The 17,202-nt window shown below is 40.7% G+C and overlaps 2 protein-coding genes across 3 annotated transcripts; both read left to right on the top strand.

Annotated features, from left to right (window-relative positions):
• Positions 1 to 1,215: 1,215 nt before the first annotated feature.
• On the top strand, positions 1,216 to 7,610 carry map9 (microtubule-associated protein 9). Its single transcript, XM_084931303.1, has 13 exons — positions 1,216 to 1,538; positions 1,635 to 1,725; positions 2,199 to 2,720; positions 2,802 to 2,968; positions 3,074 to 3,167; positions 3,575 to 3,642; positions 4,120 to 4,181; positions 4,273 to 4,435; positions 4,791 to 4,877; positions 4,971 to 5,132; positions 5,220 to 5,365; positions 5,704 to 5,839; positions 6,983 to 7,610. Exons 1-13 carry the CDS (start codon positions 1,467 to 1,469, stop codon positions 7,100 to 7,102), a joined length of 1,890 nt encoding a protein of 629 aa, XP_084787429.1. The 5' UTR covers positions 1,216 to 1,466; the 3' UTR covers positions 7,103 to 7,610.
• A 2,823-nt stretch (positions 7,611 to 10,433) lies between these two features.
• On the top strand, positions 10,434 to 17,202 carry ugdh (UDP-glucose 6-dehydrogenase). 2 transcript variants are annotated; one of them, XM_084931305.1, is made up of 12 exons: positions 10,434 to 10,514; positions 11,658 to 11,819; positions 12,272 to 12,373; positions 12,790 to 12,990; positions 13,067 to 13,264; positions 14,149 to 14,296; positions 14,386 to 14,480; positions 14,694 to 14,824; positions 15,084 to 15,223; positions 16,178 to 16,269; positions 16,375 to 16,485; positions 16,610 to 17,202. In XM_084931305.1, exons 2-12 carry the CDS (start codon positions 11,658 to 11,660, stop codon positions 16,718 to 16,720), a joined length of 1,491 nt encoding a protein of 496 aa, XP_084787431.1. In that variant the 5' UTR covers positions 10,434 to 10,514; the 3' UTR covers positions 16,721 to 17,202. The 2 variants fall into 2 exon arrangements, with proteins under 2 accessions (XP_084787431.1, XP_084787430.1); XM_084931304.1 differs by having other exon boundaries at positions 10,471 to 10,689.

The following is a 17,202-nucleotide window of genomic DNA, read 5'->3' as shown; positions in this document are numbered from 1 at the left end:
TGGCACATTTCCTTCTCATCAGATTTATAATTGATATATGCTTCCAGCCAGAGTAAGAATGTAACACTTACACTTTTAAACATTTGATTATCAGGTGTAGTTGGTGACTCTGAGTATTCAACAAAACCACTGATGGTCTTTCTGTTGTAGCATCAAAGCTACAACAGAATGGCTGAAAAAGAAAAGAATCAAGGTGTTGCAGTGACCCAGTCTAGACCTCAACCTGACTGAAATGCAGTGAAAGGACCTCAAGAGAGCTGTGCATAAACAAATGCCTGTAAAATCTCAATGACTCAAGCTATACTGTAATAAACAGTGGGCCAAAATTTCTCAACAGTGATATGAGGGACTGATTAAATCCTATAGAAAACCACTTCTTCCAGTTACTGCTGCTAAAAGTGATTCTTTAGTTTTTCACAGGACTGCATATTTGAATGTGCTTGTCATCCTTAAAGTTTAGGCTCTCTCTAGTTAAGGTATTTTCAAAAGAAATTTTAACAATGTTTTATGTGATTACTCCTCTTGATAATTAAATCACTTATACAAAAAAATATGGTCCTTATTAATATCAATTTGAGGCTAGACTGGGTAAATAAAGTAGATAACTTCCGACGTTACAGTATTTTTTCACATAAAATTCCTTCATTGTGTTTTTGCTATATAGCCCTCTGGTTGTGTGCAACCCCCTCCCTTACTGTAGTGTTCCGGTCACAAGTGACCAGTCAGTTTTAACAGCTCTTAAATTAACATAAGAAACATTTTTCACCACCAGATTCAGTTCAGTGGGTGGGTCAGTGGGTCGTTCAGTGGTCATTCACTTGGCCATTCAGTGAGGCATTCAGGGGGTCAGAGGCCAAAGGGGCGTGAGGGGTGGATTCCCATTAATTTCCTAAAAAACTCAAAATTCAATGTAAGAGGTGCTCATCACTTTTAGATGTTCAAGTGCATAGTGTGGAGGATGCCACAAGTCCTCGAGGAAATCGGATGTAAAACACAACAGTTATGAGATTTTACATTTGTAAATCGGTCAGATTTGACCTGAACACGGCAGGAAGGTTTTAAATAGTCTATCTCTAATTAGCCTTCTTGCTACTTTTAGATAAACTTTGGACTATAAAACTATGAATCATGTCACTCAAGCACTGAACACAATAGTTTAGACTTTTTAATAATTAAATAAACATATTCCTTCCGAAACAAGTCTTCTGAGCATGCGCAGTGTTAAAACGGAACTGTCCGTCTGTTTCCCTGGGTTACCGTCAACAACTTCGCTAGCCCACAGTATCTTCAGTATGCTAGCGTAGCTTTAGGGTCTCGTGTATCTTTATACATCGGCATAAAATATGTATAGAATAGGTGATTAAGCTTGAAGAGCAGCACGGGAGGTTAATAACGTGTTTAGAGGCTAATTAGCTCGAGCGAATGAACCCCAGCTAGCATTTTAGGGAGCTGTTTACAGCTTTAGGATGACCGAGCAGGAGTACGGGACTCTTGCTTATTCAAAAAGTCCGAAAACATCTAAAAGAACAACATTTCAGGTAAGGACCGTTTCTAAACAAAATAAGAAATGAGCGGCTCAGTTAAACCTGATTATTAAAGGAGAATCATGTTAACCTGAAATTATGTCGCTTTAGGATGAACTCCAGGCTGCTGTCTCTGCCAGGGCGAGCAAAGCCAAGACAGATCAGTACTCCTACTCTGATGACTTCGAAGAAGATGAAGATGGTATAACGAAAAAGAGTTATTATATCTAAAAAGGACTCTAAGTGAATGGAGTAGTTCATTTGTTACAGAGGGATAGTAGCAAAGGTTAAAGGGAAGGCTTAAAAGATGGACGTAAGACCTGCTGTGATGCATGGTTTAGAGACCGTTATACTGAAAAATAGACAGGAAGTGGAGCTGGAGGTGGCAGAGCTGGAGATGTTGGGATTTTCAATGGGAGCGACTGAGATTGACAGCTTGGGTTAGGCTGTCAGGAGACAAAGCTAGAGAGAAGGTTGAGATGGTTTGAAGACATGCACAGGAGGGATAGTGGATGCTGCAGGTAGAGCTGCCTAGATGTAAGTGAAGGAGGACATGTAGAGGGTTGGTGTGACAGAAAGGGATGCTAGGGGTAGGGTGGGAGGGAAGAAGATGATTGATTAAAAAAAAAAACAACAACAAAGAGTGTGTTGACAGTTTATCTTTTTGTTTTTCAGATTTTTTAAACAGACTCCTTAAATTAAGAAAAAAGAAGACAGATCCTCTCAAAGCTGGGAAGAATAAAGCCAAAATCATTAACAACTTTGACCTCTCAGATGATGAAGACAAACACAGGAGGACAAAGAAAGTTTCATTCCTGAAAACACAAAGAATCAGCTCTCCCTCCAACGGCACCACTGCGTCAGAGTCACAAGAAAAAAACGAGCCCCTAGACTCACACACGGCTGCACGTGATAGTTCTAATGGGTCAGCATCTTCACAACGCTCCACAGATGATGCACAGTTTAAAAATGCTCGTGTGGATTCAGCTGATCCTCAGATCACAAGAGAAAGCTCAAGTAAATCTCTGTCATACCAAACATCAGACGATACTCTCCTGGACATGCCTTTACCGTTACCATCTGACAGCAGCGTGGTGGAAACTCCAGGACCAGAGCAAAAGAGCGGCTCTGCTGCTGAAGAAAGCTCACAGACTTCACAGTTATCAACATGTGACCTGAACCACACAGCTTCAGCAGGTCTGTTCAGTTTAATACACAATACTGCTATCAGGAATCAGTGCAGATTTTACATTTAGATTTACACCTGTCACTATTCAGATAGTGTTTCAGAGAGGGAGCCACCAAGACCCAAACCCCGGCAAAGGACCCTCGGATTGAGTTTTCACACTTCAGAGAAGCCAGCTGAAGACCTTCAGGATCTCAGCAGGCCTCAGACTTCTTCTATATCAATTCCTCTCTCAACTGATACATCTGGCACCATAGCTGTAAGGAGCTGCAGTCCAGCTGTGCTTTGTTAATCAGTGTTTTAAGCTGCAAACTAAAATGAAACTTCATAATCAGAGGATGTTTGTGATGTTGTTTCATCATAGTGGACAGAAGGAGACCACACAGTTTCACCCTCTTCAAATAAGAGTGCACGGTCTGCACTCCTCACAAAGTCCACTGTTGATTCTGGATCGAAAGGTAATGATCATAAAAAAAAATCTTCAGAACCTTTTTTTCTTTTTATTCAGGACATTTAAAAAAAGGGCAACTACAGATAATACGGTGTGACGTTAGCAAAGCGTAAGGAAGACGAGAATAAAAATACTTTTATATTTATAGGTATTGGAGTTTGCATGCAATTATTGATTAGTTATGCACTGACTTGTGCAGCAAAATTTAACACAAAAAATATTAATTAAAATCTGGACTTTAGAAAAATGTAGAAAAATGTGTTGTTTAAATATTTATTTATTTTTTTAAAACCTACTGTGGGAGAAAAATCAATCAATCCTCATTATAATAATCATTAAAAAGTCAAAAGAAAATAACCAATATTTTTGCTAGATGTCTAATTAATGCTCTTAATATTTGTTTTATTGTTTTAGATGGCTTTATTTCTGATGACAGCAAAGAGCAGGAGAGGAACTACTCCACATCATTTGAAGAATTTACAGTAAGACATATTCTGCACTGTGTAACGTCGCTGTGAAGTTTAGTTTTTTTTTTAATGAATCACAGCTTATTCTGAGGAGAGCTCCAGCTTCAATTTTTGTGGGTTTTCAGTCACTCGGCTGATGGTAGTCTTAAGCGCTTGAGTTGAGGCAACAGGACTATTTTGTAGGTTTGTGAAGATGTTACACATGTCATCCAAGAGGCTTCTTTTGTTCTAAAAACTGATGGAGAATTCTGTGTATTTAACCTATAGCGAGGTCGTCCTCTTGGAGGTGGTCCTGAGAGTTGTTGACCCACCTTGTAATCATTAAAGGTCACATGAGGGTCTGAAGGTATGAATCAAGGCATGCGTCATTACGCTGCATTCCTGACTGAACACATAGAAGAAGCCTTGTGGATGAGAGGTCAAACATCTTCAAGTCCAGTTGCTTCCATTTCAAGAGTCTAAGAGCTCAGTCTGTGCATTGTTGTCTTCCAGGGATGCTCAGGAGATCCCTCAGCTCATCTCTCTCATGTCTCTGAGGAATCTGTTGAAGCAAGGTTGGTAATCAAGCTGCAGTAGCAGAGCTCTATGTGTGAAGCAGACCTGATCACTTAGCTGGCCTTTCTGTTGTTGTTTTGTTTAAATTAGGACTTTGAGTTCTCACTCTAAGACCACTCCAAGATCTCAGAGTGCATGCTCCAGGAAAGTGGAGTCCAAGTATTTGGGGTCTCTCAAAGTTCTGGACCGTAAAGTCTCTTTACAAGAGTCTCAGCCACAAGAAGCAGATTCCCTCCGAGCTGCCATTTATCAGGTCGGTGTGGTTCTGAGGGGGTTGTCTTTTCTATTATTTTTTACATTGTCAGCCATGCAGTGGAGAAAAGCACTGTGATGTACCCTTATATCTACAGTTAAAAGTCTGTGTATAAAAGACAATGAAAACCTTACTCAGCACTGCTCCGAAGAACCATGCAGCTAAATGTAGAGTAGCTGTGGTTTTACTAATCTAAATTAAAAGAGTGTTTCATAATCGTGTGAGTTGTTGGGAGAAAACAATGTACTGCACATTGAACATTTAGATTTGAATGAATGTGTGTATGTGTTAAGAGGGCCTCAGAGTATCAAAAGCACATTCTCAGTCCAGTAAAATCCACCCTCACTTTTACAAGGAATGGCTCAAAAAGAAGAAGGAAAAGTCGAGGGAGAACATGCAACTGAAGAAGAAAGAGGCCATGTTGAAAGAAAAAAAGGAAAAGGTGAGTCATCTGTGTTTTAGACAAACTACAGAGCACCTTACAAGCTTTAAAGATTACATGGATGCTCTTCAATTTTTTTCAAAAAACAAACAGGAAGAGGAGGCTAAAAAAGAAGATGCTGTTGCGTTCTATGAGGCTTGGAAGAAAAAGAAGGCAGAAAGCCTAAAATCTAAGGCCAAAGAGAAGGAAGCTGTGATTAGAAAAGAACAAAAAGCAGCTGAGGAGAAAGAAGAAAAAAGGCAGACTGCTCAACAGGTAAAAGCATACATCACTCTGACACCTATAATGAGATTGCTTGTGTGTATCCGTGAGGTTAATTTGGTATTTTAATAACAATTAAAGGTGTTTGAGAAATGGAAACGCGAGCACGATCATCTGCTAAAAGAGAATTACAGAAAACAAAAGGAGGCTGAAAATAAATTGAAGCTTAAAAACAAAGAACAGGAGGAGGCGAGAAAAAGGGACAGCAGGTCTGCCTTTTCTAACTGGTGAGTGGAAATCATTCATTATTAATTTGTCCCATTTATTTAAAGGTGATGAAAAGAGATATCTCTTTTTTTAAGGCACTGAGAATTCATTTTTTGCAGAATGGTCTGAACAACAGATCCAAAAGATGACTGAGCTTTGCTTTTAGTGGTGGTAATACATAGATTTAAATGTGCATATATGTTTAATAAAACTTGTAACAGCTGTGGTGCCGGGTTGAAAAATATCGCCCACCAGATGGCAGTCAAAGCTCAGATCTTCATCCACTGTTTATTTCTAAAAACCTCACAGAAAAGTCATGTATACTGATTTTTTAATCCTCTTTTTAAACATGATTAAGGTGTGAAAAGAAGAAAGAAGTTATCGATGACAAATTCACGTCAGAGCGCAAAGAAATCAGAAATAAAGCGGAGGAGGAGAAATACATGAAGGAAGAAAGAGATAAAATGGCTTTAGAGGTGTATGAAAACTGGCTGGTAAGTAGAATTATTAATGATTATTACCAGCATCTGAGGTGCTGCTCGCCGCATGCTTTTTTGTTCATGAGACAGATGGTCTCTCGCTTGGCAGTCGCGACCAGGCTCCAGTGTGAACTCTTCTTTTGTGACTACTTAGATGGCACTGACAGATTTCACTGCACAGGAGGGAAAAATCTGAACGTTCAACCAACTGTTTCAGCATATCTTTAATGAAAATTTAGTGAATTTCTTCTGATTTAATGCTTTTACCTCATTCTGTTTCTGAGAATTTTTTCTGAAAGTTTTTAAAATAAAAAAAGTGTGATAGCTTAATAAGATCAGAACCTTACGTTATATAGATTGTAGATTAAATCAGCATCTAAATATATTTTTTGTTTGTGTAACTTTTTGGCCAAATGAGCCTGCATTTTACACATAAAGCTCAAATTAAATATGTACAGTACTGTGCAAAACTGTTGATCCATCCCTCATTTGTTTATATTTTGCTTCCAAGGAGCCAGACTTGGTGTTGAGTGATAAATCTCCAGGCTTTCTAAAGGTCTGCTGGACATTTTTGAACTCATTTTTAGAGGATTTCTTTGTTTTTTCTTGTGGATCACCATGCAGTAATAAAAGTATTCGTATGAAATATTGACTTTCAAGCTTGTTGGTATTGCACCAGGTATGGCTCAAGACTTTTGCCCAGTATTGCATATCCAGCCTTACTCCCTCTTTGATTAATCATTTCCTGACCTCGGAGATTTATGTTGTGTTGCCTTGGATGTGCATGACTCGTAGTGCAGTAACTCTCTCCATTTCATAGAGCTTTCACAGCAAGACCACAGTTATGAAATTGTACACGTGTCTTGAGATCATAATGGGCGTGATCTTTGACTCAGAGCTTTGTTTTGTCTGCCTGAAGTCCATCTTCCCCCTCGATGTTCAGACTAATTTATAGAGACGAGATCACATCATCCCTGTCACTACCCGTTACATATATAATTGATTTGAACTTTTATTAAATCAAATCGGTCTTCTTAATTTCTGGTTGTATAAGGCGTTGTTATCAGGTGTACAAATCTAGTATTTTTGAATATGCTGTAGGTGTGAGCAGTCCTTGTCCTTGTGGCTAGTGTCACAGATTTTCTTGTTGTTCTTTAGGCAAGAAAAGATCTAGAGCAGAAGAGACGCAGAGAAGAGAGACGGATACAAGAGATACTCGGAGACAGCCCACCTCCACCATGGAGCCCCCCAAATAAAACCATACCGTTTCGAAGATGACGAATAAAATGTAACATAACACCTGTGTAATGTCTGTTGGTGCTATGTTACATGTTTTTGCAAATGTAAGTTTTGTAATGTATGTTGTCCTCTGACAGATACTTTCATATGATTTTGTATTAGACAGCAGATCTAGTGTGTGTTTATATTTTTATATGTTTTCTAACTCAGATGTTTGCAAAATTGGAAACAATTGTGGGACAGAATGATTTTGTGATATGTCAAGGAAAAATTCATGTATTTAATTTTTTTAAATTGTATTTGATTATTTTTATAAATATGTTTATGCTTCAGCATGTAATAATAATAATGATGATGATAATAATGAATGTATTTAAAGGCCCTTTACAGGCACTCGAGGACATGTTACACCCAATTAAATGTCATATTATGATTGAAATTACAGTTGGAAAAACAACTTAGAATTAAAAGTTAAGATAAAATTTTCAATAAAACAATAGACAATTAGGGCTTAACATAAGAATGTGCAGTAAAGCAGTTAACATTGTTGTTGTTGTTGTTTTTCTGATTCCCTTTTAATGTTTATTTTTGTCTTCAGGTTAAGAAGAACTCACAAACCTGCAAATGATTATTTTGTATTGTAAGGGCATTTCAGTAATTACTTAATAATTTCTCACCCACAGTTATGTTTATAAGTATTTGGAGGAAGACAGGTTTTTGTATTTTGCCTCTGTACACCACCACAGTAGATTTTGAGGTGCAGACTTCCTGTGTTAATTCTGGGGGTTTAACTAAATATTTAATAATTGTTTTACACAGGCTCCTATTTTCACAGCTCAAATGGAATTAGAGAATTAACTGACATGTAGGAGGCCCAAAATGCAGAGTCATCGCCCAGATGTGCCCAGAGATCACGGTGACTGTTGTGGAGGTCAATGGGTCCCGTTAATTCTCATTCATGATACCATTATCTAAAAAGCTGATCTGAGGATAGTAAGACAGGATTAATTGTTAGAGATCTGGTAAGCCTTTAACTAGCAGCAGTTGGTCATAGGCTGTATTGATATGCTCACCTTTGAGATTCAAATACAGCATCTCAGAAATGCTTCAAGCTTCATTCATTTATTTGACAGAATTCTAAACATGGTTTAAAAAAACAACTTTAAATTGGTTGCTTTCCTGGCATGGAGTTGGCTTTTAACTGTAGTTCACAAATTTTCAACAGGGTTGAGGTTAGGGGTTTGTTATTCCAGCAGTTCTTCTTCATGGCAGGCTTGATTCTTAGTGGTCTCTGGGTTGTTGCTGAACATCCTAACCAATTTCATCTCATTTAGAGGGCGACAGTTTGGGTTTTCGTCCAAACCTTGGCAAAGTGGTGATACATTTGCGTCTGGACTTCTTTAAGTTACTTGAAGACGTTTCACCTCTCATCCGAGAAGCTTCTTCAGTTCTAAGGTCAAATGGTGGAGAGTCCCAGATATAAACCTAGTGGGAGTATCCCCCCACAGAGGGACAAAAGGACCCCCTGATGATCCTCTAATCGCCTGAGCCAAGGTGTGAAACTGGGTGTGGGTCCCAATCAGCCAGAGTTTCGGGTGTGTTCATTGTGAAACCTGGCCCCACCTTATCATGCGAATTCCTGAGGTCAGATGGCCCAGGATGTGAGTGGGCGTTAAGGCGTCTGGGAAGGGATCTCAAAACTGGATTATAGATGGCAGAGAGTTGGTGTCGTAAACCCCCGCCTCTGTTCAAAGATGGTCGCTCACAGTGGACATAGATGGCTTCTTTCACTCCTCTTTCAAACCATCTGTCCTCTCTGTCCAAAATGTGAACATTGGCATCCTCGAAAGAGTGTCCTTTATCCTTAAGATGCAGATGGACTGCTGAGTCTTGTCCTGTGGAGGTGGCTCTTCTGTGTTGTGCCATGCGCTTGTGAAGTGGCTGTTTGGTCTCTCCAATGTAGAGGTCTGGGCATTCCTCGCTGCACTGTACAGCATACACCACATTGTTAAGTCTGTGTTTTGGCGTTTTGTCTTTCGGGTGAACCAGTTTTTGTCTGAGCGTGTTGCTGGGTCTGAAATGCACCGGGATGTCATGCTTGGAGAAAACTCTCCTAAGTTTTTCTGATACACCGGCTACATAGGGGATGACAATGTTGTTGCGTCTGTCCTTCTTATCCTCCCTCGCTGGTGTCTGGTCTTCTTTTCTGTGCCTCTTTGCTGACTTTAAGAACGCCCATTTAGGATAGCCGCACGTTTTGAGTGCTTCCTTTACATGTGTGTGTTCCTTCTTTTTTCCTTCAGGCTTAGAGGGAACATGTTCTGCCCGGTGGTGTAGGGTCCTAATTACTCCAAGTTTGTGTTCCAAAGGGTGATGGGAGTCAAAGAGGAGGTACTGGTCCGTGTGTGTGGGCTTCCGGTAAACTTCGATGTTGAGTTTGCCGTTCTCTTCAATGTGCACAGCGCAGTCCAGGAAAGGCAAACAGTTGTCCTTTGTGTCTTCCCTGGTGAACTTGATGTTTTTATCCACAGCGTTAATGTGCGCAGTGAAGGATTCCACTTCTTGTGTCTTGATTTTGACCCAGGTGTCGTCCACATATCTGTACCAGTGGCTGGGTACTCTTCCTTTGAAAGAGCCAAGAGCCTTCCTTTCCACTTCCTCCATGTAAAGGTTGGCTACAATAGGTGACATGGGGGAGCCCATGGCACAGCCATGTTTTTGTCTGTAAAAGCCATCGTTGTATTTGAAATATGTAGTGGTGAGGCAGAGGTCTAACAGTGTGCAAATCTGATCGGGTGTGAAGTTGGTCCTGTCCTCCAAGGAGCTGTCTTCTTGTAGTCGTTTTCTGACGGCCTCCGTGGTGGGTATGCAAGTGAAGAGAGAGACTACATCAAAGGACACCATGGTTTCATTCATTTGACCTTAGAACTGAAGAAGCTTCTCGGATGAGAGGTGAAACGTCTTCAAGTAACTTAAAGAAGTCCAGACGCTTTTCTTTGCAAGCTCCTTTGACTACGATGACCTGGATGACTGAGAACCTTCACAGACATATGGTGATACATTTGAATAATTTGTACAATTGTTTGAACTAATCACCCTGGAATCTGCAGTTGTTTAGAAGTGGCTCTAAGAGACTTTCCTGACTATGAAGCTATGATTCTCCCTTTTAGATCTCCACTGAGTTCCATGGAGCTTTGCATTGTTCTGAGAATTGGTCAGTCGAATAATTGCTGTCTTAAGTCACGAAAGATGGATACTATACAATTATTTCATCTCGGAAAAAGAACAACTACCATGACATTCATGTCCATGATGACTGTAAACTTCTAACCACAACTCTCTATATAACGGTGTAAAATGCTTTTACTTTGAAGGTATGACGCCGGAAGTCTGACCAGTAAATAAATAGTGGTTTCTCCGAAGAAGCGCTTCACTTTAGGTTGAGGTCCAGGTAAGGAAAGTTGTTGCGGAGATTTCATTGGTGTGATTTTTATACGTCGAGCTTTCATTTATCGTGTGTAACGGAACCGTGGCTGTGGGTTTGACGCCGGGACAGGACACATTTAGCGGAAGAGCTAACACAGTCTGCGCATTACTGAAGTTCAGAGACTGTCGAGCTGGCAGAGGTAACGAACCGTTAGCTAACCCGCTGACAACAAACACTCACCCACTCATTCATTTTCGTGTTTAGTTCTCCCCGTTTGAAGGAACAGAACTTAAAGTAGCTTCATTGTTCTCCTGTCGATGTGCCACATCAACGCGGGGCAGCTAACGCGAACTAAGTGAAAGGCATCACCGATAAAGGGCTCATTTTTCATCTCTGCTTGACGTGGCTGAGCTGCAATAAAAGGCTCTTTATGTTCCACCAGGCTACAACGGTGCACCTGGCAACTATTACCGCGGCACCACCGAGGAGGTGAAGTACTCCCGCAGGAGGATTTTAGACAGAAAATCTAATTATTTGGGAGGAGCCACTCCCCTCTGAGTGTAACAGGGAATCAGCTTACCTGACTTGTAAAGTTGAGGCATCAGCAAAGCAATTATTTTCCTGTGACGGAACTAGTCATTACTGTAAATTTCTGTTATTTTGATAGTTGGATGGTAGCGTTTTACTTGCTTCTTATGCACTAATATTCCAGTCATCATCTGCAGAGAAACTGGATCTATAACGTTTAAACTATTAGAAATATGTTTGAGATGCTGTTAAAATGGTTTGTCCTCGACTATTTGAGCCACAGTTTTTTCATATGTTTTTTCATATACATACCGACTTTCATGATAGCAAATTCATTTTTTAAAAAAGATTTTGTTGACAAAGATTGTATTGTTATGAAGCTGAAATTATGAGTGAGATAATCGATTACTACTTACTCTTCAAATCCTTATAAATTGTTTTTTAAGTGATTTGGAGCAAAAGCTGTCCAGGACTCCTTGGGACCCCCTCCTTTTCTTATCTGGCAAACCCACTGATAAGCTGTTGGCAGGCCCTGAAATGTGTACAAATAAGGCTTGCTTGATGGGTACTTTATCTCTTTATTTGCAGGGAAATGCGTTCACTTGATAACTTTATAGCTCTGTGTTGTGTCCTCCCCAGATGTTTCAAATAAAGAGGATCTGTTGCATTGGTGCGGGTTACGTAGGAGGCCCAACATGCAGCGTCATCGCCCAGATGTGCCCGGAAATCACAGTGACTGTTGTGGACGTCAACGAGTCCCGAATCAAGGCCTGGAATTCTGACACTCTGCCCATTTATGAGGTAGCGTGCCATTATTTTAAAAAAAAAACAAGAAACGTGGTGCTGAGGATAGTAGGACAGGATTAATTATTAGAGATCTGGTTAAACTTTAACCAGCAGGAGTAGGTCATAGGCTATTATCCTGATATGCGCAGCTTGAGATTCATATTCAGCATCTCAGAAAAGCAGTAAAGTGTTCAGATTCATTAAAGTGTTAAAGGAGTAGGTGTAGCCAGGCAACAGTTCCAGGCAAATGTTTTTGTTAAACATTGCTCCACCTCATGGACAAAATGAAACCTAAATTACTTCCAGACTGTGTTGCAACTTTTCTACGTCAACTCTGACCACAGTGTATTGCATCATCGTGAGTAGTTTAAGGTTAGTCAGTGGTCACTGTGAGCTGGTGTTGCACTCTTCACGTTTATTTTTCCTGCTGTCTTACTAACATGGCCTCTCACTTCCTCCCATTTCAGCCTGGACTGAAGGAGGTGGTTGAATCATGCAGAGGAAGAAATTTGTTTTTTTCCACAGACATAGACTCAGCTATCAGGGACGCAGACCTCGTCTTTATCTCTGTGAGTCCATCATTTGGCTCCACACACACACACACAGACACACACAGCCCTAGAGCCCGACTGATCCTGGATATTCGGTGGTTGAATATAAGTGAAAGATGTCTGTCAGTCTTCAGTTGTATTTAAAAGAGGAGATTGTGGCCTTATTATTTAACTTTTCAGCAACGTATGTAACATGCTATGCAGAACACGTTCTGCTCAGCTGTGATGTGTAACGGCTCTGTAATGACAGTTTCTAATTTACTCCAATTATCTCCTTTCTGCATTAAGTTTCTATCTTGATCCAAATATATAGTTCAACACAGGCCGATAATGATCGACCAAAATTTCATTAGGGTTCTCCACCACACACCGTTTTTGCTTGTTTGGCCCACTGACATAATTAAACTGCACCTCTCCTTGCACTCCTTCTCCAGGTGAACACCCCAACAAAGACTTACGGGATGGGGAAAGGTCGCGCGGCTGACCTGAAGTTCATCGAGGCGTGCGCCCGGCGCATTGTCGAGATGTCCGACGGCTACAAGATTGTCACGGAGAAGAGTACGGTGCCAGTGCGCGCCGCCGAGAGCATTAGACGGATATTTGACGCCAACACCAAACCCAGCCTCAACCTGCAAGTGCGTACCGTCACGTGAACAAAGCTCTCCGACCTTTGCTGAGCTGCTTGTTTCTAAAGTTGTGCTGCCGCTTCAGGTGCTGTCCAACCCAGAGTTCCTCGCAGAAGGAACGGCGGTGCGGGATCTGAAGGAGCCAGACCGTGTCCTGATTGGTGGAGATGAGACTGCTGAAGGTCAAAAGGCGATCAGGGCGTTGTGTGCTGTATATGAGCACTGGGTCCCCAAGGAGCGCATCATCACCACGAACACGTGGTCATCTGAGCTCTCCAAGCTGGTGAGTGAACCTCTGGGTGAGGTCGACCACAGAGAACAGTTTCGTAAATCTGTTGGTTGTTGTAGCAATTTATTAATCGTTTGCAAAAAAAGGCCAGTTTTCTTGGAAAATATCTCATGATTAATATTTTTGATATTTAACAGTCAATAAAAAAATAAATTACCAGAACTACATAGATTAGATTTGTGTTTATTAATCTGTTTCCAAATAGCTGCTTTATTTAATCTGTATATTGAAGGGTATATAAAACATGGAAAAAGGGTCAGATAGATGAACTCTGCTTGTAGAAAATAAACTGTGTAAATTATTAAGACATCAACTTTTACTTTGTGCTGTCAATTAATTTCTATGATCAATTTTAATCAGCTAGTTGTTACTCATTTAGCGAATACGTTGTATTTACTTATTTATTTCATGTGTGTGAGACGATCCACTCCACCCTACCTTTCAGTCTGTCTGTGAAGCGGTCCTTTTATGCAGGAAATTGAGAAGCGCTCTGGCTGAATGTTTCCATTCAGTAACATCTTTGCCCAGTGCCAGTGCTCTATAAAAGCTCTTAGAGTTAGCTGCTGGGCGTCTCTCCTGCCCTGAGTCACATTTGATTTCTGTGGCTTCTTGGTTTGCTTGTTGGACTAAATGTCCTTGAATACACCATCTCTTGACTCGTGCATTCACTTGCACTACGGATCATGTTGATTACACACACCACGGCTCAATTTCAGGTCTTTGTTCATTTGATAAAAAAATTAACTTTTTTAATTGGATTTGTGAGTCTCCTTCTGTCATCACTGAGTGGCCTGGTGTATGAGAAGTGTGTAAGTGATTATCACAGTACTTGTCCTTATCACAGAGCTAAACGAGTATTCCTGTGTGTCTGTGTGTAGGCAGCTAATGCATTCCTGGCACAGCGAATCAGCAGCATCAACAGTATCAGTGCTCTGTGCGAGGCCACTGGAGCCGACGTGGAGGAAGTGGCCAAGGCGATCGGCATGGACCAGAGAATAGGGAACAAGTTCCTTAAAGCCAGCGTAGGTGAGAGACAGTTTGTTTGTTTTCACATCCGCTGAACACGTACGAATGTTTCCCGTTCATCTCTTTGCTGTTTCTGATGCCTCGTACAGGTTTTGGTGGAAGCTGTTTCCAGAAGGATGTGCTGAATCTGGTGTATCTGTGCGAGGCCCTCAACCTGCCTGAGGTGGCTTCCTATTGGCAGCAGGTGAGAGCGACGCTCCTTTAGATGAGGAGGAGTAGTGGCTGAAGTCAGAGCCCCTCCCGAATGACTGAACACTTCGCCTTAGGCTAAGGGAGATTTTGTGGCAAAATCAATGCAGAACATTTTGGACATAACGGTTTATCTCCAATTAAACAACTTGTACATCTAGTACTGAGTAGTGACAGTAGCGCTTATTTCTTTTTTTATTTTTTTAAGGTTATCGACATGAATGAGTACCAAAGACGACGGTTTGCCTGCAGGATCATCGACTGTCTCTTCAACACTGTTACCGGCAAAAAGATCGCCCTGCTGGGCTTCTCCTTCAAAAAGGACACGGGTGACACGAGGTGGGTCTCCTCCTTTTATTTTGGCCATTTCTTTCCCGTTTTGATTCACTTGAAATGGCTTTGTTAAACTTTTGTTAATCATAAACCTCAGTGTATGAAAGGATAATGAAGAGCCCATTTCAAACCCTGAGTTTGCTCTTTGTACATACAAAACCTGCAGAGTCACTGCTGATTGCTTTTATGCGCATCTGTGAACTGTAACCTCGATCGGAGCTGACATCAAGGTGTTCGTGTGTGCACGTGTGTTGTGTAACTCCAGGGAGTCGTCCAGTATCTACATTTCTAAGTACTTGATGGATGAGGGCGCCAAGCTGTTCATCTACGACCCCAAAGTCCTTAAAGAGCAAATCATTCACGACCTCTCCCAGCCCAGCATCTCCGAGGACAACCCAGAGAGAGGTGTGTGTGCGCTTCAATACATTTGTGTTTACCAAGGTTGCAGTTTCCAGTGCAGTACTGAAAAAGTCATTGTGTAGTTTATTTTTGTCAACACCCTGATTTACTTCATGTCTGTATGAGTGAACCAGGTGGTTTAGTGTAAAGACACCTTCAGCTCACTTCAGTACCTGGCTGCAGACAGCTTAAATAAACATGACTGTAATGTGGTGATAAGTGAGCTATAGAGATGCTGCTCTGTGGGTGGTGTTACCTTTGTACAGGGCATTGCTAAGCAAACTGGTTACAGGCTCGAGCTTGACACTTTACATGCAGACAGGAGAGGTAATGATGTTATAATCAAACACCTTTAAGATCAAAACTATTAAATGACTACTCCTTTTCTGATAATAAAATCTGATAGGACTTGAAAATAAACCAGAATTCCAGGATGTATTTAATAAGATTTATAAAACTGTAACTCTGACTGTGCTGTAATAGTTCAAATTGTCTGTTGGGGAGAATTTAAGCCAACAAAGTATATCATGTCCTCTACACCCACCAATGTTATCTTTGGGTGGGTGTAAAGGATATTTTCAAGAGAACCTAAGATAGGATAGGGACACACCATGTCAGAAGCGACTAAACTTCTTAAACATCGCCTGTTTTTGCTCCATTCCTGCTCCATATTTTCATTCTTGAACTTTGGTACAATTCACATTTCAAAATGATCATTGTTTGGCTTTTACTGGGCCTTGGTGCAGAAAGTGTTTTAGTCTTTCCTCTCTTCTGATTGGCTGTCCCTCACAAACAGCAGGTGTGAAGAGCAGGCGGGCGTGGCAGCTGTAGCAGAGAGAACCACATTAGATATTGCTTCTCTTAGATGCCACTGAGATCTCAGTAACTTTCAGTTGCTTTATCAGTAACTAAAGCAGCACTCACTAACACTAATTTATTTTAACTGTTCTTCATTTTTAGTGTCTGAGTTGGTGACTGTGACATCAGACCCTTATGAGGCTTGCCAGAGCGCTCATGCATTGGTCATCTGCACAGAGTGGGACATGTTTAAGGTCCCAGTTACATTTTACTACTACTTTTATTTTTTTAAATGCTTCGTATTTGAGGAATATGTGAGAAAACATCTTAATAGTCATATCTGCTTAATCCCACCACAGGAACTGGACTACGATAAGATTTACAAGAACATGCTGAAGCCAGCTTTCATGTTTGATGGCCGCAGAGTGCTGGACCACCTTCACCCTCATCTCCAGAGCCTTGGCTTCCAGGTAAGATTTACAAAAAAAAAAAAGTTCCAACCCCTCCATGTAAAAATCCAAATCTGTGTGAACAAAGAAAGTATTTAAGTTTTTTTTTTTTTGTTTGTTTGTTTGTTTGTTTTCCTGTCTGCAGATCGAGACCATCGGTAAAAAGGTGACACCAGCACGAATCCCCTACACTCCAGCAGCTGCTGGTCCTCGAATCACTGCCAGCGACGTTCCCACCAGCAAAGCAAAAGTCTGAAACTCATTTCTTCATCACTCAACATGCAGCAGATTCCTCTTTCCCCCCCCTGTAGCTGGTGAAACAATCCAGATCCTTCTCCCTCAGATGCCCGATGAACAGTGTGTGTGGGGGAGATTGGATGAGAGCTGCTGATCCTTGAATCCAAAATTTGTGAATGATTGTTTTTTTGTTTTTGATTAAAGCATTCCATATGTGGTTAGTTTTATACATTTCACATGTCAGGTACACCTGTTGGACTGATTTCTGATGAACACTATCAGCCTGAGTGTTATATTTACTGTACAATCAACTATTGTTCTAAATCACAAATTTTATACTTATAGTATTTTTTTATAAATCTACTGTATGTTAGTCTGTCCTCAATATCTGTGGCTGTTTACTCAAAAGGGCCAATGCAAGTAAATTAATTTTTCTGTTATTTTGTCTGTTTCAAAAGTAATAATAAAAAAAAAAAATAAAGAAATGACAAAGCGCAAAAA

Source organism: Perissodus microlepis, chromosome 6, assembly GCF_051167445.1.
Source record: "Perissodus microlepis isolate ML-2025 ecotype Zambia chromosome 6, ASM5116744v1, whole genome shotgun sequence".
Classification (NCBI taxonomy): domain Eukaryota; kingdom Metazoa; phylum Chordata; class Actinopteri; order Cichliformes; family Cichlidae; genus Perissodus; species Perissodus microlepis.
The sequence above is the reverse complement of the archived record's forward strand: the minus strand, read 5'-3'. Positions and strand labels throughout refer to the sequence as shown.